At 61.2% G+C, this 21513-nt stretch overlaps 2 protein-coding genes across 2 annotated transcripts; one reads left to right on the top strand and one right to left on the bottom strand.

The window, feature by feature from the left end:
• The first annotated feature begins 1484 nt into the window (after window positions 1-1484).
• SPAG8 (sperm associated antigen 8) lies at window positions 1485-4382 on the top strand. Its single transcript, XM_071802492.1, has 5 exons — window positions 1485-2115; window positions 2850-3024; window positions 3116-3405; window positions 3520-3573; window positions 3658-4382. Exons 1-3 carry the CDS (start codon window positions 1804-1806, stop codon window positions 3268-3270), a joined length of 642 nt encoding a protein of 213 aa, XP_071658593.1. The 5' UTR covers window positions 1485-1803; the 3' UTR covers window positions 3271-3405; window positions 3520-3573; window positions 3658-4382.
• On the bottom strand, window positions 4375-16229 carry NPR2 (natriuretic peptide receptor 2). The gene is made up of 22 exons (XM_065860826.2): window positions 15448-16229; window positions 10261-10460; window positions 10058-10171; window positions 9642-9777; window positions 9456-9550; window positions 9235-9367; window positions 9035-9119; window positions 8807-8927; window positions 8138-8212; window positions 7902-7979; window positions 7669-7773; window positions 7330-7401; window positions 7093-7252; window positions 6864-7019; window positions 6615-6783; window positions 6356-6502; window positions 6072-6195; window positions 5875-5943; window positions 5614-5788; window positions 5428-5526; window positions 5241-5332; window positions 4375-5073 (listed from the first exon to the last, which is right to left on the bottom strand). Exons 1-22 carry the CDS (start codon window positions 16193-16195, stop codon window positions 5011-5013), a joined length of 3216 nt encoding a protein of 1071 aa, XP_065716898.1. The 5' UTR covers window positions 16196-16229; the 3' UTR covers window positions 4375-5010.
• Window positions 16230-21513: the final 5284 nt, after the last annotated feature.

Below are 21513 nucleotides of genomic sequence, written 5' to 3'. Positions count from 1 at the left end.
GAGGGGGAGCCTTTGGCTGAGCCTGAGCTCTGGGGTACGTCTCTCCCTCTTCCCCACAGCTGCGCAGCAGATGGGTTCAGACGAGCCCATGCCTGGCATGGGGCCGAACACCCGGAGGGAGGAGTGGTCCCCGCTGGGGGCCCCGGCTGGCTGAGGCCAAAGGGGCCGAGCACATCACCAGCCAGGAAAAACAAGAGGCCCCAATGCCGAGTGTGCCGTGCACACCGCAGAGGGCTGGAATAACAGCCCTTGCGCCCGAGCCCGCCGCCTGCTATCAAAGGGCCCTTCTTCTGCCAGGCTTCCACGGGGACAGGAGCCGGGGGCCCGGTGAGGGCTGTTGGCGAGGGGAGCTCCTCCACGCCTGCCTGTGTCCAGCCAGGCGCCTCGGCCATCCTGCCCTGTCACCCCCGGCCAGTTCCTGGGGCAGACGGGTGCGACCCAGTCAAAATGGCAGGGGGCATCATTTAGGTTAAGTCATGGGGAGCGGAATGTCCCCAGGTGCCTAGCGCAGGGCATGTCCCTCCTGCTGCCCCAGTGGGGCTGAGCTGTTCCTGCTCGGGCACGGTGCCCACCTGGCCCCTCCCCAGCAGCATCCAGGGCCATCCCTGCCCCCCAAATCATGCTCTTGAGCTCTAGCCAGGCCCAGGGCTCCTCCCTCCCCCGCCGGTGGCAGCTCCAAGACTCCAGGGCAGCCGGGAGACATGGACCCGGAGGACTCGGACCCCCAGGGTGGGGACACCCCAAGGGGAGCCCAACCCGGGCCAGGACACACTCCTGCCTGGCCGCGACCACGCCCATTTTCCATCACCACGCCCCTCGCCACGCCTATTTGGCCGCGGTCACGCCCTCTTCCCCTCGACACTCCAATCCTGCCGCATGGCCCCGCCCCCAAGTGGATCCTGACCCCTCCCCTTCAGGCTCTCCGCCAATGGGAGGTGCGCACGCACCTGGCGCCACCAATGAGCTTGCGGCCGCCGCCGGTGTTTCCCGTCTCCATGGAGACGCAGCAGCCTCACCCTGCGCAGGCGCCATGGAGCGGGGAACGTGGCGGCGGGGGCCCGAGACCCCCCGGGGGTGGGGCAGGGCAGGGCAGGGCAGGGCAGGGCAGGGCAGGGCAGGGCAGGGCAGGGCCGGGCCGGCGGCACCGGGGTCGCATTAGGGGATGTAGGCGCTTGGGGTGATCCCTGACGGGAACACTGCGGGGCAGGGGCCTGGGTGGGTTGGGGACAGGGCGTAAAGAGCATTAAGGGGTCGGGGTGGCATTAGGAGACGGGGAGGTTGGGGGTCACGACCTGGAGTGGATCGTGCCTGGGGAGGATGATGTGGGGACTTGAGCCCAGGCGAGGAAGTGTGGGGGGTGCAGAGCCCCGGAACGGGACACAGTGCAGACAGGGCATTGGAAGGCATAACCTGGGCTGGGGACACTAGAGGGGATGTTGCTGGGGGCGTGCGGCAAGGAGGCAGAGGAGAATTATGGAGGGAGAGACTCCCGTGCAGCATGGACCCAGCAGCAGGCCCTGCTTCTGGCCCATGAAGGGAGCAGAATACTTTGTCCCCCACCCTGGGGTGGGGTGACACTGTGGGGACTCAGGGTCCCCAGCCTCAGGCCCTGCTGATTCTGGTGGGGGCTGAGGACAGTGTGGTAAAGTGGGGGCTGAAGGATGCGCCCCACTGCCTTGCCTCAGAGACTATGTCCTGCCCCACAGGGTGGCTCTGACGGGCCACGTGCCTCTCATTCATGCTGGAGTGAGGCGACCATGCGTGGACTGGGGTGACAGAACTGTTCTTCTGCCTGGGGTGCACATGGAGGAACCCCTGTTCTCCAGGGAGATACCGACAGCCACAGACGAGGTACCCCAGCAGATGTCATTGCCAACGACTGAGTTGCCCACCGAGGCCCTGCCTGCTGAGTCCAACACGGTGCCACCTCCTGAGGCTGGGACAGATCCCAGTGAGGTCGAGCTGCCACCCTCCCCTGCAAAGCTGGGGACCTGTACCAAGGAGGTGCCCTCGGTCATGGTGCCGGTGCAGCCTGTCTCCCTGCAAATGCTGATGGAGCAGCCCAGACGGCCAGTGCCTCGAGGGAGCTGCTTGATCCGAAACTGGCAGGAGGAGGTAACCGCTGGCTGGGGGACCATAAGGGGAAATGTCCCTCAAAACCCACCCTATCGCATCCCACCTGCTGATCTTGTGAAGGCCCCTACTCTTAGGCAGCCCCCATCTCTTTAAATAGCTGCCCTTGGCCGAGCTGGAGCTTCCTGGATGACCTTGAGCCCAGCGGGATGGAAAGGGGATGAAATTCAATAGCACAAAAGGCAGAGAATCGGCAGCTTGCTGCTGGTTGTCACGGCCCGTCATGGGGATGCAGGGATACCTGCTTGGGCAAACCGGGCTGGGGGGGACATGGGCCAAACTGTGCCACAGCCTGGACACCCCACAGTTAGTGCCACAAGAGTGCTTGCCCAGCTGCAAGGGCACTCTGGGCACCAAGGGGGTTCGGGGGGCTGTAGGAGGCTGTTTGACCCCTGGCAGGCAAGAGAGATCAGCCCTGACTCCACACCAGGTTTCCTGGGGTGCCAGTGGGAAGGACCATCCCCCCATTTTGCAGTTCGTGCATCTGGGGCTGCTCCCAAGGCTTGTCCTGGCCACTTGCCTGTGTGCCATGGCCTTAGTTATGGGGCAGCACCCCCAGCTTGGGGATGCTCAGCAGAAGGGGGTACTAACCCCAACCTCCCAAGCCAGCCAAGAGCCCCAGGGGACTAGTAAAAGCCTAAATGCCAGGAGCAGGTATGGAGCCCCACACAGTGGGCTCCTGTCCCCTTCCTGCATCCCCCACTGTCTGTCCCCAGAGAGCCACCAACCACCTGGATGCCATCCCAGAGGGTGAGCCAGCCAGCGAGGGCTTCACCTACCGGCACGGCCACCGCAGGCTGCTGGTCCACCAGCCTGTCTCCCAGCCCACCTACAGCACCACTACAAAGGATACCTACCGCCTGCCACGCAGGGTCCTGATGCTGGGACGAGGTGAGGCTGAGCTCCCCACCCCCGATCTACACACCCCCAAAACCGCAGTGAGTGGGTCTCAGCTTCAGGGCTGATGGCACTTTTCCCCTAGGGCTGCGAGAGGCCATGCTGGAGTCCACGCTTTACCAGAAATTCAGGCAAGCCTGTGCTCTGATGTGCTACCCACCCCTGGAGCCATACCCTGAAATGGGGACCCTGCTGTGGATGCCTGCCCAGGGTATGGGGGACCCCAGAGCTGAGGGGTAGAGCATCTGTTCTGCCAGCAGGAAGGAGTTTCTGGAGAAGATCTTTCCCCAACGGGTGCCCATGGAGTCAGACTCCACCACGCTCAAGGACCAGCAGGCTAGGGACTACCAGTCCAGAAGGGAGCCCACTAGCCAGGTACGGGCAGGGTACAGCCCCCCCCCCGCCACCTCAGCTTGTAGCACAAGACTCCTGTGTCCTCCCTGGGCATGCTGTCCCCCCTGTCCACTGTCACATCGTTTCTACCTGCAGCCCCACAACTACTATGTGGATGAGCCCTACAGCTTCTGGGTGGACAAATATCCTGTGAGTCCTCCCTGGCACCCTGCCCTGTCAGCAGCTGGGGGATGCAGCTGCTGACAGAGACCTCTCCACTTCCCTGCCCTCCAGGGTATCGATGGCATCAGCTGCAAGAGTCAGCGCTTTCGCAGGACCTCAGTCTTCTCCAGCCACCTCACTGAGGACCTCCACCAGTTCCCACGCTATACTCCACTGAAGGTCCAGCTCAGGCCCAACAAGAAATAGAGACCTAGGCGGGGTCCAGGTGGCCCCAGCATCGTTGCTGCACCAGAGTTGTCCTCAGGCTGGGTGTCTTGGGGGGAGCACCGTGTCCCTGGCACCCTGATCTCCATGGGGCCATGCAGTGCAGGTGTGGGGCCATCCCCCAGCCCCTCTGCAAGTCACTCCTGCCCCAAAACACACTAATGCTGCAAGCCTTCCTCCTTGAGCACACAAGGGAGAGCCCCTGGGATGTGTCCCTGCACCCACAGTGGATGACATGCAGCCCCCGTCCCGGTCCCCAGGCACAGGTGGGTTCCAGTAAGAGGCGGTGGTGGCAGCAGGGCCAGAACATGAGCTCAGAGGAACGTACTGCAGCCCTCATGCCAAAGCAAACCCCGTCGCGGCAGCTCTGCCTTCCCAGCACTGCCCTGAGCCCTTGCCAGCTGCCGCAGCCAGCCTGCACCCCCACCCCTCATTTCAGCTGCACCCCAGGGTACGATGCTCTGGGAGACCACCACAGCCGAGGCTGAGCTCTGTGTTGGGGTTCCCTCCCATTCCCCAACCCCACTTGGGACTCCAGGGCAGAGTGAAGCAGAGACTGAAGGATGGAGGGGTTTGGGGAAGTTTGTATTTCAACAAAATAGTTTGCAGCGACTCCTATATTTACACCTGGGAGAGGGGAAGTATTTACACGACCTGGTGGGGATATATACAGGAAAGGGAGAGACCGGGGCTGGGGGGAGCCGCAGCATTGAAGCCTGCCCTGGCCAAGGGGTCAGTCCCGGCAGAAGTCCCCAGTTCCCCAACCCCCAGGACAGGGGGCAATGGGGGAACAAATTCTGCCAGGGACCAGGTATTGAAAAGAGACGGCAAAATGCCCTGTGGGGCAGCCAGGCCCCAGGAGCAGCTCAGAGCCAGCTGAACTGCGGGGGAGAGGATGGGAGGGGCTGGACCCCAGAGGGTAGGGGGTTATGGGGTCCTCCCTGGGCTGGCTCGGGGCCAGCTCCCCTCCTCCAGCAGAGGCTGTGTGGGGAGTTGGGCTTTGCTGGTGCCAATGGAGGGCGGCAGGTGTTGCCATGGCTGCTGGCCCCCCGTGCCTGAGCCCTGCTGAAGCAGGTGGGCTGCGGTGGTGGTAGGGGGCTGCAGTGATGGGGGGGAGGTTCCTGTGCATCCCAGGGGTCCAGGCATGGGGAAGCATTGGTGACCCCATCAAGGCTGCAGGCTCCAACGCTGCCACCAGGCTCAGATGGCTTTGGGGTCTTTCCTTTCACCCAGCAGCCAGTATGTCCGCATCTTCCCCTTGCCCTGGGGGGCAGAGGAGGCAGTGAGACCCTCCTCACATCAGTGCTGTTCTTTGGGTGCCATCCCCAGCAATAAGGAGGATGAGGGGTCTCAGCCCCAACCCAGCCACTCATCACACACCCCAGCAATCAGGAAGGGCTAGCACTCCACCAGAGTCCCCGTGCCCTCACCTTCATCTCCACATCCCCACGCAGCTCCAGCTCAAAGCAACCAAACTCATCCAGGACTTCCTTGGTGGTGGATGAGACATGGATCTTCAAGGCTGGGTGGCACAAAGGGGCAAAATGGACATGGTTGGGTCCAGGAGCAGGGCATGACCCGTGGCACCAGAGCCCAGCTGCCAGCCCCATGGCTCACCCTGGCCATTGGACTCCATGCGGGATGCGGTGTTCACCGTGTCCCCAAACAGGCAGTACCGTGGCATCTTCAGACCCACAACTCCTGCGCACACAGGACCTGCAAGCAGAGAGATGCCCAGGGCTGCTGCAGGGTAGGTGGGCGAGCAACCCCCAATCCTTGGTGCTGGCTGGCAAGGGAGCTCACCGGTGTGTATGCCGATGCGCAGGTGGAGCTGGTCATTAGGCCGGTGCCGGATCTTGAAGGTTTTGACAGCCTCGAGCAGGGCGAGAGCCATGCGGACAATCTCACGGGCATGCAGCTTCCCGTTGCGCACTGGCAGCCCTGACACCACCATGTAGGCATCCCCGATGGTCTCCACCTGAGGGGTCAGGGGGAGTGCGTGCATTCTGGGGTCCCTGCTGCCCACCTCATTTTGGGGGGCTGCACTTCCTCACCCCTGCTCACCTTGTAAACATCAAAGTTATCAATGATGGCATCAAAACAAGTGTAGAGATCATTCAGCAGCGTCACAACCTGGATGGAGCAAGGGTGCATGTGGGTCTGGGAGCACGCATGTCCTCTCAGCCCTAGTGATGGCACTGCCAGGGTATGAACCTCCCCACCAGCCCCACGCGGGGGCTGCCCCTAAGCCCTGTTCTCACCTGCATGGGGGTGCTCTCTGCTGAGAGGGCAGTGAAGCCCACGATGTCGCTGAAATAGATAGTGACGCTGTCGAAAGCCTCAGCTCGCACTGTCTCCCCGCGCTTCAGCTGCTCCGCCACAGAGCTGGTGAGGACAAGTGGGACAGCAATGGGCTCCCATTCCAGTTCCCCTGGTCCCACTGACCCCTTGCTTTACACCAGTAAGGACAGCCAGCAAGGGACCCCATGCTTGCGTAGCAGCAGGTCCATGCTGACCCTATGCCAACCCACTCTCCCGCTCTCACTGGGGCAGAATCTGGTAGAGGAGGTTCTCCGCCTTGCGCTTCTCCTCCAGGTAGGCCTGTGTGCGCTCCTCCACCAGCTTCTCCAGGTTGTTGGCATACTGCTCCATGCGTGACAGCAGGTTGTCCAGGATGCTGGTGCTGCCCTCCCTGCCGGGGTGCAGGCAGCTGGCACTGCAGGAAGAGGTGCCCCCCAACCACTTCCCCCATGGTTGTCCCTGCTCCCACCCAGGGCCGTCTTTCCCGCTCATCAGCCACCCACTTGTTGAATCTACGGATGAAGATCTTGATCTGGCTGAAGTCGGGGCGCTCAGCCGGCTCCTGTGCCCAGCAGCGCTCCATCAGCACGGCCAGCTCTTCACTGTGCACCCCAGTGTCAATGGAGGGGCGGAAGAAGGGCTTCTGGCTGTTACGCACCTTCTGCACAATCTCTGCCAGAGGGTGGCCGATGGTGAGCACTGGACCTCCTCAGCAGGGACAGGACCACCCCACGCCTGCCCCTCACCCTCACCTTTGGGGCTCAGGTCCATGCCCTCAATGTAGAAGGGACCATTGCGGAGGGCAACCTCCTGCACGATGATGCCGAAGCTGTAGACATCGGCTTTCTGCATGCCCGGGGTGGGCAGGCGTCCCTTCTGCAGCAGCTCTGGGGCTGTCCATAGCTTCTCTGGTGGGACACAGCCATGGTGTGGTGAGACAGGGCCACCCCATCCCGCTGGTCCCCCTGAGCAGGCACTCACTGGCATAGAGGGCGTGTGTGTCCTCGCCATCGCAGGGTGTACGGAAGCTGGCCAGCCCATAGTCGGTGATCTTCAGCACGAAGCGGCTGTCCACCACGCAGTTGGATGACTTGAGGCTGCCGTGGTGGCCAATGATGCTGTTGTGCAGGAAGGCCATTCCCTGGGACAGACAGACATGGTGAAGCCGGCATCCCTCACACACCCCCATGCAGCCCCTTGTGCCCCTCGCTTGGGTACCTTGACAATATCATTGATGAGGGAGTAGCGAAACATCCAGTCCAGATTGATGCTCTCATTCTCCAGGACGTCCTGGGGCAGCACATTGAATGCACCCCACCAAGCACCCACGGGATGGTGGCACTGGTACCAGCCTCACCAAGCACCCAGTTGTGTGGGGGGTCTATGCAACACCTGCCCCCCTCCTCTCCACCAGCCTCTGATGCCCCTCTGGGCAGCTCTGCTGCAGGTCTTGTGGAACTTTGGTAGCCACAAGCATCTACAGCCCTGTCCTCCAGGCCCAGCCTAGCCAAACCACCCAAACCAAATCACCCCCCCAGTGCCTTCCCACCCTCCTACCTGCAGGCTGCCCCGCGGGCAGTACTCAGTGATGATGCAGATGTTTGGGGGGTCGATGCATGCCCCAATGAAGCGGGTCAGGTGGTTGAACTGGATGTCTCGCATCTGGATGTGGAAGCAGAGCTGAGACATGCTTGAGGTCGGACATGCTCCCACCAGCCTCCCTGCCACGGCCTAGACCAACCCTGCATCCTCAAGCAGGGTGCCCACCCCATCTCAGCCCTCAAACCTACGTGTTTCAGCTCGAAGAGCACCTGCCGTGTCAGCTCAATGCGCTTCTTGTTGATGTGCTTGATGGCCACCACATTGCCCTGGGGGACCAGGGAGAGGGAAGAGGTCAGTGCCCACTGGGTGGATTTGGGGAGGGGAGGAAGGTGCCAGCATCCCATAGGGTGGGAGTGCAGCCAAAGTGGAGCATCCCAACATGGGTTTTGAGGGGAGAGCTCAGTTTGCCACCTGCTAAACTGACCTTGAAGTGGCCAGTATTGGCGAAGATCTGGTACTTGCCATGGGTGGTCATCAGGGAGCCATAGCTGGAGCCACGCTACAGAGAAAAAGGGGGTTAAGGATAGGGACCCCATGACAGGGTGTGACATGCACCAATGGAGGAGGGCAGGGACACCTGGGGGTGTGCAGAGGATGGTGCAGGACAGGCTTTGAAGGGTCAGGAAAAACTCTGTATGCTCTGTAGGAAGGGTGAAGTCTATAAGATGAAATATGGTGTACTGCGGGGGATGTTGGGGAGTGTAGGGGATGGATAAGGTGTAGCTGTGTAGGGGATGGAGACACGTAGGGGTTACGGTGCTCTGTGGGGGATACAGGGCTATGCATGGGATGGATCAAGCATGGCTCTGCAGTGGATGGGGGGTCATGTAGGGGATGGATGAAGTGTGGCTCTGTAGGGGACGGACAGCTATGTAGGGAGGGAGGGTTCTGTAAGGGATAGATGCAATGGGGCTATGGCTCTGCAGGGGGTAGACGCAATGGGGCTGCAGCTCTGTAGATGATGGATGCAATGGGGCTGCAGCTCTGTAGGAGACAGAGGACCATATAGACTATCAACAAGGGAGGAGTGTCATGCAGGGAGGGTAGCACAGGAGCAGGAGGTGGCTGGTGACCCAGGACTGGCAGCTCTCACCAGGGACAGGGTGAGCCGGCTGCCCGCTGCCTTGTGGTACCGCTCAGGGCTCCCAAATTGCAGCTCATCCCAGCGGATCCTCCAGAGCATGCTGGCAAGCTCCTTCTCCAGCATCAGCTTCCTGTGGGGCACATGGGGGTCAGGTCCCTGTACCCCACTCCCTCCCACCCCCTGCCAGGCTGAGGGGTGCCCAGTGCCCAAGCAGAGGCTCCCTCAGCCCTGACAGACCTGAAGATGAGGAAGCTGGAGATGCCAAACATGACAAAGGTGAGGCCAGTGCCCAAAGCCACGATGGCCAACATGGAGAGGGGAGCTGCAGGCAGGAGAGGGTGTCAGCATGGCCTGGCTGGCCACAGGTATCAGATTCCCATGCATCCACAAGGAACAGTGCTATGGACCAAGGGATGAGGGGGTTCTCATTTACCCACTTTTATCACAGGAGGGGTCATCCACATCAAAGACGCAGGGTGGGTTGTCCAAGGGGGGAGCCCCCTTCACCCAGGGGATTGGTCGTCCAAGCCAGTGGATCTGCTTCTCCACACCTGAGTAGTGTCCCACCACCTACAGCAGAGAGAGCTAAGGCCCCCCCAACCCCAGTAATCCATCCCACAGACCCAGCTGTCGGCAGCACCCCAGTGCCAGCTCCCACCTCATACTGCCCACTCTTGAGGTCACCCATGGCCCATAGGTTGAAGTCAGTGTCCCGGTCATTGTTGCTGTCCATGCTCACCAGCCCTGTCACACCTGCAGGAGAAGTGAGACCCGGGTGGGATGGGGACCAGGTCTCACTGCCCCTGTGGCACCCCCAGCTCAGTCGCCCCTGTCCCACCATTACCCTGGAACTTGCGATCCCGCATCTTCTCGATGATGTGGGTGGCATTTTTCTTGGAGCCGCCCTCCCGCAGGGTCTCGTTCAGCACCATGGCGTACAGCAGCATCCCATCATAGAAACACCCCGCCACCAGGTTCATCTGTGGGGCAAACCTCAGCAAACCTGAGGTCATGTGCACAGCGGTACCCCAGCCCCAGAACCCCCATGCTAGGGCCACAAACACACACCCACAGCCCCATAACCACACACTGGGGACATGGGCTGACCCTGCTGGGTTGACTGTGCCCATGGCTGTTCCCACCAGCAACGGCCCCTCTGGTACTGCCTGTGGCCATGTCCCACCCTCTGCATACTGGTGAGGTGTCACAGCCCAATGTGGAGGGTCCCCACTGCCCCATCATGCAGGGAGATTCACTCACCAGGGAGTAGTTGAGCTGCACCCCAAATTTCTGCTTAGCTCTCAGAATGAGCTGGGTTTGGAAGTGCTGGTACTCTGGGTTTTGGGGCTCATAGTAGGTGATCACCAGCACCATCTGCAAGCAAGCACAGCACCATGGTTCACGCACTGAGGCCTGGCTGGGGACGTCCCTGTCCCCATCCACAGGCAGGGGGCACAGCTCACCTGGAAAGCCTCACGCAGCCCTGAGTCCTGGCCTGGGCTCTGCTGCCAGGGCTTGAAGGGGTCATGGGCAGATTCACCCCGCAGGCTCTCCCCAAAGACATCCAGGTAGAAGAAGACGTAGTCACCATTGGTGAGGTTCTCTCGCTGAGCCAGCTGCATGATCTGCCGCAGCATCTCCGGCGGCCCACAGAGATATACCACTGTCGGTGAGATGCATGGCATTAGTGGAGCAATGCCACCCCACCCCACACAGGGGACCTCCTCAGCCGTTGGGTGGGATCCTTTCCATTGGGATGATGAGGCAGAGCAATCCCAGTGGCACACTCAGTGGCTGTGGCGAGCAGAGGATGGTGCAGCCAGATGGGGCAGTGCTTGGCTCATTGCCTTCTCATGCCACGTGCCCCATGGCCACAGAGGTAACTCAGCCCCACCTCCCTCACTAACCCACTCTTGCCCCATCAGCCACCTTAGGCTGAAGGTGGAAAGGAGAAAAGTGGAACCCTTGCTCCAAAATATGAGGCAGACATCCCATGTGCAGACTCCTCACACACTGCTCCAGCAAAAGCCACTCCCTGGGGATGCCACCCCCAGCATCAGCTCCTTGTCTGCTCCTCACCAGCCCCAGCCAGGGGACTGAGGGACTAGGAGAGGTGTCAGGGCCATGTGCTAGAGGGCCCTGGGGAACCCAGGCTGGAACACGGGACAAACCCATGTTTGGGTTCGTGGCTGGCTGGCCGCGCAGCAGGAATGTGCAGGTTCCCGGATTCCAGCACCTTCGGCGGCTGACGGCGCTAATTGGAAACAGAGCATCTTGCTGGTGTGACCCATGCGGCAAGGGGGTGTCCGGGCCCCGGCTGACTGCCCCGTGAGCCCCCACCTGCTGCTGGAGGCTCAGCAAACCCCCATGGGATGCCCACCCAGGTGCCACACAGGGACAGCGCAGAGCTGGCACAGGGCACCACAGGCTGTGGGGACAGGCGCCCAAGAGTGTCTGAAACCCCCCCGAGCAGGGGCCCTCCTAGCCCTTGCTGAGGATCCTGCCACTGCCTCCTCCCTCCCCCCGGAAAACCAGGGCCCCCGCTCCAGCCAGCCTGGCTGGAAACCCAGGATTGAGCAACGCAATGGAGGAGGCGGCGGCGGCGGGCGCTGGAGGAATGTCACGCTCAGGCGCTGGCCCCTGGCCCCGGCACACAGCCCTGCTGCATGGGGCCCAGTGCCCCAGCACGATCCGGAGCACAGGGAGGGCTGGGGCCAGCATGGAAGCCCCGTGCCCTGGGATGGGGTGTCTGTGCCACAGGATGGGGTCCCTGCGTTCTGGGATGAGGTGCCTGCTGATGGTGGGCACCTGGGCATGAAGACAGTAGGGGTGGCAAGAGATCGCTTGCAGGGGCAGTGAGAGAGCCCGTAGGTGGGAGAAGAAACCCAGTATAGCCACCCTGGGCACGGGGAACTGACAGCAATATGGAGAGCTGCTCCTGGGCAAGCGGGAGAGGGAAAGCACAGCAGCTTGGGCTGTGCAAGAGCAAAAGCTCATTTCAGAGTCTGAAATGGTTTCCCTCTGAATGCTGCAATGCCCCCAAAAACACTCTCAGCTTCCCCACTTTGCTGGTCCCGCATCCAGAAAGGTGCTCTCTCCCACTCCCCAAATCGCTCTGCTGGGATGGGTAACCCAGCATCTCCCTGGCATGCAGACACTGAGGGTTCCCCCGCGGGGACACAGCATGGGACTGACCACCCCCATCCTATCTCGGGCACCAGGAAAGGGCAGCCCACGACACCGCACAAGCTGGGGAACCACAACAGCTGGTGGCAGATGGTGGGACACCCCGGACAGGCGGCCCCCATGGTGGCGGCAACAAAAGCCTGTCTGGTCAAAGGCCACTGAGCAAGGGGATCGATGGCGCCTGGATGGCTCCCTGGGGACAGGATGCAGGAGCCGTGCAGAAGGGAAGGGTCAACACTCTACGTGACGCTGGCAGCTGCTTCCAGCTGGCAGCCTCCTGCCTGGCCAGCAGCATCCCTGCCTGCTCACGCAGCCCCTCATGCACCCCCCCGGGGACCGGCAAATAGCCAAAGGCAGCCTCAGCATGACTGAGGACAAGGGGAATAGGGTTCTGCAAGGCTGGGGTGCATGCAGACGCAGGCATTTATTTAGGGGTTGCCTTTGAAGCAGAAGGCAAAGTTTATAGCCCCAGGGGATGGGCAGAGCCCAAGCACACAGGCACCGTGGCAGAACACTGCTTGACTCCTGCATGATGGAAGAAAATCTTAAAGTGAGGGAAAATCATGGCTGTGGGCAGCACATCACCACAAATCCCAGTTTCGGCCAGCTCCACCACTGCAGTGTGGAGTCCCCCAGCCAAGCATCCATCCCATGCCCAGGGGGATTGCGAGGATGAGGACCAAATGCACAGCCCGTCTGGCGGGAGCACCTGGCCATCTCCCCAGGCAGGGGACCTGGGCTTCGCAGCCAGATGCTCCAGTAATTCCCTCAACCACAGCTCTAATTATATCAGTGCTTTTGCAAGTGGGAGGAGAGACATGGGCCCCTGCACGTCGCCCAGACACCAGCAAGAGGGGCAATGGTAAGTGCAAGGTGGACATACATTGGATGGGGTGATGCACACACACACCCCTGCACCCACTCTTTAGAGTTGAAAATGTCTGGGATTGGCAGCTTTGGGGGCACACAGTGGGGCAGAGCAGCAGCTTTTCCCAGGGAAGGTTCACCAGACTCCTAACCACCACCTGGGAGAAGGAATGTGATGCCAAGAGGGATGACATGGGTGTCATCATAGGGCATGGACATGGATTTAGCTGTGCCCGAAGCTTCTGCTTCCCTCTGCATGCCATGCCATGCAGGGGTGGACATCCCTGGGACATCCTGGCAGAGTCCCCACTCTCTGCCCCACATCCCCCACCAGCTTAGGAAAATATGGAACATGGACATCGCAGCCCTGAGCACCCACATCTGTGGGTTTTGGCACTCAGCCCCACACCCTGGCTCCATCTCTTGGCTGTGGCCAGAGGAGACCAGACACCCCCACATTTCTGGCTCAGAGGGCCACCAGGTCTCTGCCCACTCCTGACCTCCTCTCATAGCAGCCACAACTCCCTGCCTTGCACCAGAAGAGATCAGTTCCCATCGGGGTGACTTATGGCACCAAGCCGGAAACGTTGATGGCAATCACTGATTTTAGCCTTTTTCCCTGCACGGTCCTTTGCCCCCGTCCCAAACAAAGCTCCACACCCCACGCCTGGCAACAGCGCACACGGGGAACTTCCATCCCAGCCCCTCAGCCAAGCAAACAAGAAGGGTAGCCACAAGCTGCTCAGTTCCCATCCATGGGATGACCAGCCCTATGGACCCAGCCCCATGGACCCAGTCCTGGGGCAACCCAGTTTAGCACCCCAAAGCACCCCAGCCACATGCCCCTAGCCTGGTCCTACGCAGCCTCAGCCATGTCTCCCACTGGCCCATCTGGCTCCACTTGTCCCGGCTCAATGTCCTTCTTAATGACACAGCATCTCAGCATCCATTAAGAAGCATCACGGAGCTGCTGGCTCCGAGATCAATACACCCCGCTCATCAATAATGGAAGAGCATCAGGCTGCCCTTGCTCTCCAGCTGCCTCCATAAGGTCCTCCATTTCCTCTCGCTCCCGATATAGCTGCTCTCCTGGGGCGCTCACAAGGCATCAAATTGATTTATCCATCCATCAGCAGGGTGGAGATGTCCCCAGCTCCATCCCCATGGTACAGTGGGTACAAGCACAGTCCGGGGCACTCAGGTGTCAGGCTGGGGGGCTCTGCCCAAGCATGGCACAGCTGTCTCGGCATGTTGGCATCAGGCTGCTCTGGGCACATAACCATGGCTGGCACTGCCCTTGAGACAGCCACGTCCACACTGTCCCCGCAGCCTCCGAGGAGGTGGCTGGGTCCCACCTGTCCCTGGGGATGTCCTGATCCTGCTAACGCAGAGAGTAGGGTGGTCCCAGTGCCCCTCACATATTGAATCCCACCAATGTGAGGTTCTGCTTCAGCTCTCCCCCAGCACAGGGTGACTGGACTAGGGGGGAGGGAAGGGGATCCCATGGTCCCCCAGCCCTACCTTGGACCCCCGCACTGGCACGAGGGTGGTCCAGGGGTCCTTGGTCCTGCCTTGTCCCCTGTGCACACACCTCCCCATGCAGGTCTCTCTCTATTCTCCCACCCCTCTCTGTGCCCCACACAGGTCCCCACGTCCTACTGTGCCCCCGGCCCCTCCCTGTGCCCCACAGAGGTCCGACTGTGCTGCTGGCCCCTTGCCATGCCCCACACAGGTCTCCCTCTGCCCACCCTCTGTTGTACCTCACATGGGTCCCATTGTGCCCGAGGTCCCTTGCTGTGCCCTACATGGGTCCCACTGTGTCCTTGGCCCATCACTGTACCCCACACAGGTTCTGCCCTGTCCTCAGACCCTCACAGTGCTGCACAAAGATGCCACTGTCTCCTTGGCCTGTTGCTCTGCCTGACACGGATGCCACTGCATTCTTGTCCCCTTGCTGTGTCCCACATGGATCTCTGTGGCCCCCTAGATCCTTGCTATGCCCCAGATAGGTCCCATGGTCCCCTGACTCCTTGCTGTGCCCCACATGGGTCGCACTGTGCTCCCTGCCCCTCACTTTATCCTACACGTGTGCCACTGTGTTCCTGTCCCCTCACTGCATCCCATACGGAGCCCACTGCACCCCTAGCTCATTGCTGTACCCGACATGTGCCCCACTGCATCCTCAGCCCCTTGCTGTGCCCCATATGGGTCCCTCTGTACCTTCAACCCTTTGCTGTATGCCACGTGTGCTTCACATCACCCCTGTCCCTCTGTTGCACCCCAAGCATGTCCCACTGCACCCCCAGCCCCTTGCTGTACCCTATGCATGTCCCACTGATCCTCTGTCTCCTTGCTTGTCCTCACACAGGCCCCACTGCACCCCTGTTCCTTCACTGTGCCCCACACGGATGCCACCTCATCCTCAGCCCCTCGCTGAACCCCAAGGAGGATTTGTCTCCTCCTCTCCCTGAGCCCTGCGCGGTTCCCCCGCGGGGAGCCCCTCCACCGTCCCCCCCCTTCCCCGGGAGCTCAGCCCTGCCCTGTGCAGGGTCCCCCCACGCCCTCCCCCTCCCCCCACGCCGCGCAGCCCCACGCACCGCGCCCGTTGGCCTTGATGAAGTGCACGGCGGTGTCGGGGCCGCCCTCGTCGGGGGAATAGATGTGGTGGCGCACGGTGAGGTTGCTGCCGTCCTGCAGCTCCTGGTAGACACCCTCGACGGTGAAGTAATAGGGTCTGTCGTCGGTCTTGCGATCCACGTAGAGAAGTACGGCGCGGCTGCTCCAGTTGAAGTGGGCATGGAGGTGGGAGACGAAGGCACCCAGTTTAGGGGCCGAGGGCCCGGTACGCACCGTCGTGCTGTAATGCTCCCGTTTGCGGCTGAAACCGGCTGCCACTGCCCCGCCGGTGATGAGCGGTAGCCGCCAGTGCGAGGCGAAGCGCCCCACGGAAGCGGCTGGGTAAACGCAGCCCGGCCCGAAAAGGACGTCGGGGTCGTGGTAGAGCTTCAGGTCCACGGCGTTGAGCGGTGCCACGTACTCGGAGCAAGCGCCCTCCAGCTCCGAGCTCATGAACTCGACGCGCACCGAGAAGGGCCGCGGCAAAAGTGGCGGTTCGCCCCGCTCCAGCGCTTCCAGCGCCAAGCTCAGCGCCGGCCCCACGCGTGGCCAAGCCCACGCGTAACTCACGTTGCGCTCCGGCAGTACCACCGCCACCGTCAAGTTGGCGACCGCCCCGTCGGGGGTCACCGCCCGCCGCCCCCCTCCCGCCGCTGCCGCCGCCGCCGCCGGCACCAGCAGCGCCGCCGGCAGCAGCAGCAGCCCCAGCAGCGGCAGCCGCGGAGCCATGGGCCGCGCTGGCTCCTCCGCCCCGGCCACCGCCCGCGGCTCCTGCGCCCCGCCGCGCCCCCGCCCCGGCCGCCTGCGCCCTCCCCCGGCCGGCACCGCCCCGGGCCGGCCAGCGCCCTCTGCCGCCTCTGCCTCCCGGCCGGACCGCACGGGGATGGGCGGCACCGACGGGCGCAGGGGGCGGTATCCCCAGAGAGGGGGCTAGCAGGATAAGGAGCAGTGCGCTGGTTCTGGATGGCCCCGGTGGGAGTGTGAGGGGGTTGCTCGCCTTTTGGGTGTCCCGGCGGAGGGCTGCGGAAGCAGCTCTGGAGTCCCCGGTTGGGGATTAAGCGATGGGACTCTCCAAGTCCTGCGGCCCACAGTTGGCTGGGAGTGGGGAATGGATGCCTGGATTCTGGGGGACACAGGCTGAGGAGGAGGCACTCGGATTTTGGGTGTTCCCAGTGCCAGGGCATGTGGATTTTACCTCTGTTCTAGGGGAGCGATTGGGAGGAGACATTGAGGTTCTAGGAGGACTCACTGACTGGGGATTGGGGGGGGCGCCCCGTCCTAAGTGTCCCCACCAGAGTCTGGGGAAGGCCATGGACAGTGGGACACAGGAGATGGGTGTGATGGGGCCTTGGCAGAGGGGTGCCCAGGGAAGGTGTGTCCCCACCAGGTGAGGCACATGGTTGTGGGGTATAGCCAGCTGATAGAGGAGACACCTTCTGTGTGGGTTTTGGGAAGGTCTTGGACTGTGATTTACAGGGGAACTTGGGCTCTGGGGAGGGAGTGCCTGGTATCTGGGTGTCTTCTTGGGGATATCCTGTGCCCTGGGTCTTGGTCTCCCCACTGGGAGTGGAGGATGAGGTTGGGGAGGTCCCTGGGGATTTGGGGTTCATGGGGGTGATTGGAGAGTCAGGCTCTAGGAGGTGGGATGTCCTGGGGATCCAGATGCCCCTGACACCCAGGGTGTCTGCCCAGCAGTGGAGAGTGCCGGCGAGGAGCTGTGCCACAGGGATCTGGTGTCCCTACTGCCCATCCCTGCCTTGTCACATGGCCTGGCTGGGGTGGGCAAGAGGAGAGGGAGGTGGCAGTCCTGAGGGGAGGGGATGTGGAGGGGCTGGAGGTAGCAGGCATCTCACCACTGTGGGTTTTAAGGCTCCAGCCCCTGTGCTGTGGGGCACAGGCCTGTGGGGTGGTGAGGTAGGAGCATGGGGTGGCTTTTGGGAGAAGCAGAGGACCCAGGAGCACAGGGGAGCACTCTGGAGGGAAGGGCTGGCTATGGAGCAGGGAGCCCCATGCAACCCCCTGGGACGTCATGGGGCTGGGGATAGCCTGGGCAGAGTGGGGCTGATGGTCCTCCCCGGGCAATTTGGGAAAGGACGCGAGAAGATGCCAGCCTCAGCTGCCGTGGGGAGTGTTGCCCCAGCCCGAAGGGACACAGAAGTGCCCTGTTATGTGCAAGGGGGCCCTCGGTGGGACAGGGGGGGCTCGGCGGGGGCAGCGTGCCTGCGGTGCATTCCTCGCATTCCCAGCCTGCTGCCTGCTCTCGTCGGGCGGGGCGGGGGCTGTGTGCGGGGGTGTGCGTGTTGCCAGCCCCAGTCCCCCCGTTCAGCACCGGGGGACACACACACATGTGTGTGGGACACTAAGGGGAGCGCAGGGGGAGCACAGTGGCTACACAGCGACTCGGCTGTTGCTGATTCTACTGTCCCCCCAAAGTCCCAGAGGTTCAGATGTGTGAGGGATGCTAAGCTGAACAGTGGGCAGGGGATCCCTGTCCCCTCCTGGGATTTGGGGCAGGAGACCAAAGCAGAGCTGCGGACATGACACCCCAGGGTGCCCTGGGACAGGTCCCTTTGCAGCTGGAATTGCTGGGAATCATGGCCCCTCTCTGTCCCTGCCGGTGCTATTGCGGTAGTCCTCACCACGTCCTTCCTATCATTGTGGGGTCACAGAGCTCAACTCACCCGAGCCAGGTGGATTGGGTTGCTGGCTAAAAATACCCCATTACAGTGGCAGCACGGAGCTGGCAGCGGTGTCTGAACTGAAGGACAGCACTGTTGCAGGACAGTGAAATCCAACTGGCAGCAAAAAGAGGCGAAAAAGGAGACTCTGGGAAGATCTGGATAAGCTTCCCCAGGGGGCGTGAGGCTTGGCATGCTGACAGTCCCATTGGGGACCACAGCCTCCATGAAATCACCCCTGCTACTGGAGATTCACAGGGCGCTGATTGTGCCTGGTCTTGTGCCCTCCATGTGCCCCCACACTGTGCAGCCCAGCCCCCAGGGCTTGTGTCCTGACCCGTAGTGGCATCTCCAAGCCTTGGGCTGGGCTCATTTGGTGGCACAGGTCAAGGCGCAGTGGGGGTCAAAGGGGCTGGCAACACCGTGGGTGCGAAAAGCCTTTTCCAACCTGTGTCCTCTCCCTGTCTGTGTTGGGCAGGGAGTGGGCAGTGGGTCCCTTGTCTGGGAGGTGGTGATGCTCTTGCGGGATCTGCTGCGGGTGGGATGCAGCCTGTGGAGGCAACAAACCTGCCAAATTAGAAAAAAAAATAGATGTAGGGAAAAAAAAAACAGAGGGAGGTGGAGGGAGCATGAGGGAAGTCTGGGGGGGAATTGTGGTGGGGTGCTATTGGGTGCCCTGTGGGGAGTGGCCTGTGGGTCCTGGGGCACCCCATGTTTGTGTGTGCATGCCAGCAGAGGGGGCCCAGCCACCACCGCCTGGACACCCTGTCAGCTGGGGACACAGCTACAACCTACCGGCTGTGCCTGCTGCTGGGACACCCAAGCAGCCGGAGGGCACATGGGGGAGCTGCCACAGCTCCGTGTTCCTTGTGTGACACAAGCATCTCCCACAAGAGCACATGGGGGAGAGGAGCTGAGGTGGTGATGGGGTCTCATGGGGATTAGTATGCTTGATGTCCCTCAACCTGCTCCCTGGGGCACATGGATCTAGGACTCACCCTGCTTCAGGGTTTTTGCAACTCCATCTCACCTTCCCCATCCTCTGGTCTCATGCTGAGTTTTAGTCTTTCTGCACTTCACATCCCAAGTCTTCGAGCTGACAAGTTTTCTTTCCACAGGGCTGTGCCAAGCATCATGGTCCTGGTGGTCTGTGGTGATCTGCGGTGGTCTGTGGAGGTCTGTAGTGGTCTGGAAGTCCATGGCAGTCCCCAGAGGTCCATGATGGTCTATGGTAGATTGTGGTGGTCCACAGTGTTCCATGGTGATCTGTAGGAATATACAGAGGTCTATGATGGTCTATGGTGGGTTATGGTGGTCCATGGTAGCATATGGTAGCACATAGTTGTCTCTGTGGTCCATGATGTTCTATGGTGCACTGTGATGGTCCATGGCAGACTGTGGTCATCTATGGCAGTCCATAGAGGTCTGTGATGGTCTGTGGTGGACTGCGGTGGTCCATGGTTGTCCCTGATGGTCTGTGTCAGTCCCTTGCAAGTCTATGGTGGCCCACTGTAGTCCATGGCCATCTTTTCAATGCACCAGAGCACAGTGGGCACCAAAGGGTACAGCTGTGCCTGCTTGCCACAGGTAGCTTATGCCCATGAGGTTCCCATCTTGTTTTCCAGGTTTCCATCAGGTGAAACTGAGGCCCATGTCCCCAAAGCTGATGATTGTTTAATTGCTAAAAAATACTTTTCCACCTCCTAGAGTGCAGCAACACGAGCTAGCAGGCTACAGGGCTGTGCAAAGTGCTTTCACCTCTGCACCGAAAGCAGGGCCAGAAACCTGTCAGCCCCAGGAGGTGGCTGTAAAGAGCGTGGCAGGGACCACAAGAAGGTGCCTGTGGCATGAACGGTTGTGCCAGGGCCAGGGAAGGAGTCACGTGGGTACCACTCTGCCTGGCGCATGTATGGCGCTGCGGCATCCACAGTGCTGCAGGAGCCCAGCGCCTCCAAAAGCCACCCCATCCCAAGTGGGAGAGAAACATCTCCAGAGGATCAGGGCAGCTTTGGCCAGGTGGGCATGAGGCACACGAAGGCGAGTACAGGCACACAGGGCAAACTGTGCATACATGGGCTTCCTGTGCTCCTGCTGTATGGGGAACCTGAAGGGGTCCTTGTTTGAGCTTGGAGTTTGTGTGCCAGCAACAGAAAAAATGGAGTGGGGGTGAATATTTTAAAGGGAAAAATGTGGATGCCAAGGGAGGGGACAGGAACGGATGAAGGACTACCCAGGGAATGGATGCCCCTCCTGGGGCACAGCAGCAGTTGTGTTGCTCTGGTTCAGGGCAGGGGCTGTCCCAGTGGGGACAGCTTCCAGCGTCTGTGCCCCTCCGTGTCCCAGAACCACAGTGGGACCCTACAAGTGTCCTTGCAGGACATGTTTCCCACATCCCCCCTCAGGTGAGTGCTGCCTGTGCTGAGCTGAGGGCACCCGCTGCATTTCTTTCTCCTCCATCTGCTCCAGAACCCCCAGGCCAGGTATGAGGGGTCCTGACTGCACACCCGGATGGTCTCTTCTACCATGAACCTACCGGCTATCTGTGGCTTTTTCCTGTAGGGTGTCCCCAAAGCAGGGCAGCAACCCAGGGTGGTCCCATGGGTCTCATCCAACAGCCTATGATGCAGCAGCGTGATGTGAGTTGCACAGGAGGTTTACTGCTGGGGCCGGGGATCCCTCTTTTTGATCCCAGAGAGAGGCCAGAGGAGACTTGTGGGGTCCGTTCAGGACCCAGAAAGACCCAGTGTCTCCAGAGGCTCTCCCTTCCCCAGCATCCCATTGTACTGTGGTGCCCAGGACAGATCTGGGAGTCCCCAGCAACTCCCCAGCCCATCCTGGAGCAGTTACATGGTGGGGTCAGTGCTGGTGACACGGCACTGCAATGGCAAATTCTCTTCCAGCGTGGGGTGCCCAGACCCCTGATCTCCCCAACAGGTCCCCAGGCCCAACAGACATATGGCACTTTTTTGGCTGGTGTGGCTCCTGCATGGCCCAGGAATGATCTCCCAGGATTATTTCTGACTCACAGGACAGGAAACATTTTGGGGTTTAAGCCGAGCTGAATAATGTGCTCATTTCCTTGTGCCGACTACAAAGCACCTGCTCCAGGGGATTTATGGAGTGCCGGCCTCTCGCACTTGCTGCATGGCTGCCCGCCCGGATGTTTTTATTTTCCCGGGATGGCCAGCAAGTGCCAAGGTCTGTTTTCCTAAACACCCCTTGTCCTCCCAGCACGTTTCCCTTGAGTGGAGCTGGGGCAAAGCCATGGGCAGCAGCGCACCCAGGGTGCTCGGGTACCTGTGGTGCAGGGGTGCCAGGGTGGGTGCCAGCACCCTGCCAGGGCTGCATGCAGCAGGTATGGGTGGGTAA

This window comes from Patagioenas fasciata, chromosome Z (assembly GCF_037038585.1).
Source record: "Patagioenas fasciata isolate bPatFas1 chromosome Z, bPatFas1.hap1, whole genome shotgun sequence".
NCBI classification, from domain to species: Eukaryota; Metazoa; Chordata; class Aves; order Columbiformes; family Columbidae; genus Patagioenas; species Patagioenas fasciata.
The sequence above is the reverse complement of the archived record's forward strand: the minus strand, read 5'-3'. Positions and strand labels throughout refer to the sequence as shown.

Bases quoted from the DNA above. Each gene is read 5' to 3' on its own strand.
- SPAG8 (XM_071802492.1), top strand. From the start codon at position 1,804: ATGGAGGAACCCCTGTTCTCCAGGGAGATACCGACAGCCACAGACGAG. The intron at 2,116-2,849 runs GTAACCGCTGGC...GTCTGTCCCCAG, and splicing joins TCCGAAACTGGCAGGAGGAG to AGAGCCACCAACCACCTGGA. The intron at 3,025-3,115 runs GTGAGGCTGAGC...CTTTTCCCCTAG, and splicing joins GGTCCTGATGCTGGGACGAG to GGCTGCGAGAGGCCATGCTG.
- NPR2 (XM_065860826.2), bottom strand. From the start codon at position 16,195: ATGGCTCCGCGGCTGCCGCTGCTGGGGCTGCTGCTGCTGCCGGCGGCG. The intron at 9,120-9,234 runs GTGGGTAAATGA...TCCTGCCTGCAG, and splicing joins TGACCCCTCCTGTGATAAAA to CTCCCCTCTCCATGTTGGCC. The intron at 7,774-7,901 runs GTAGGTTTGAGG...TTCCACATCCAG, and splicing joins TGCTCTTCGAGCTGAAACAC to ATGCGAGACATCCAGTTCAA.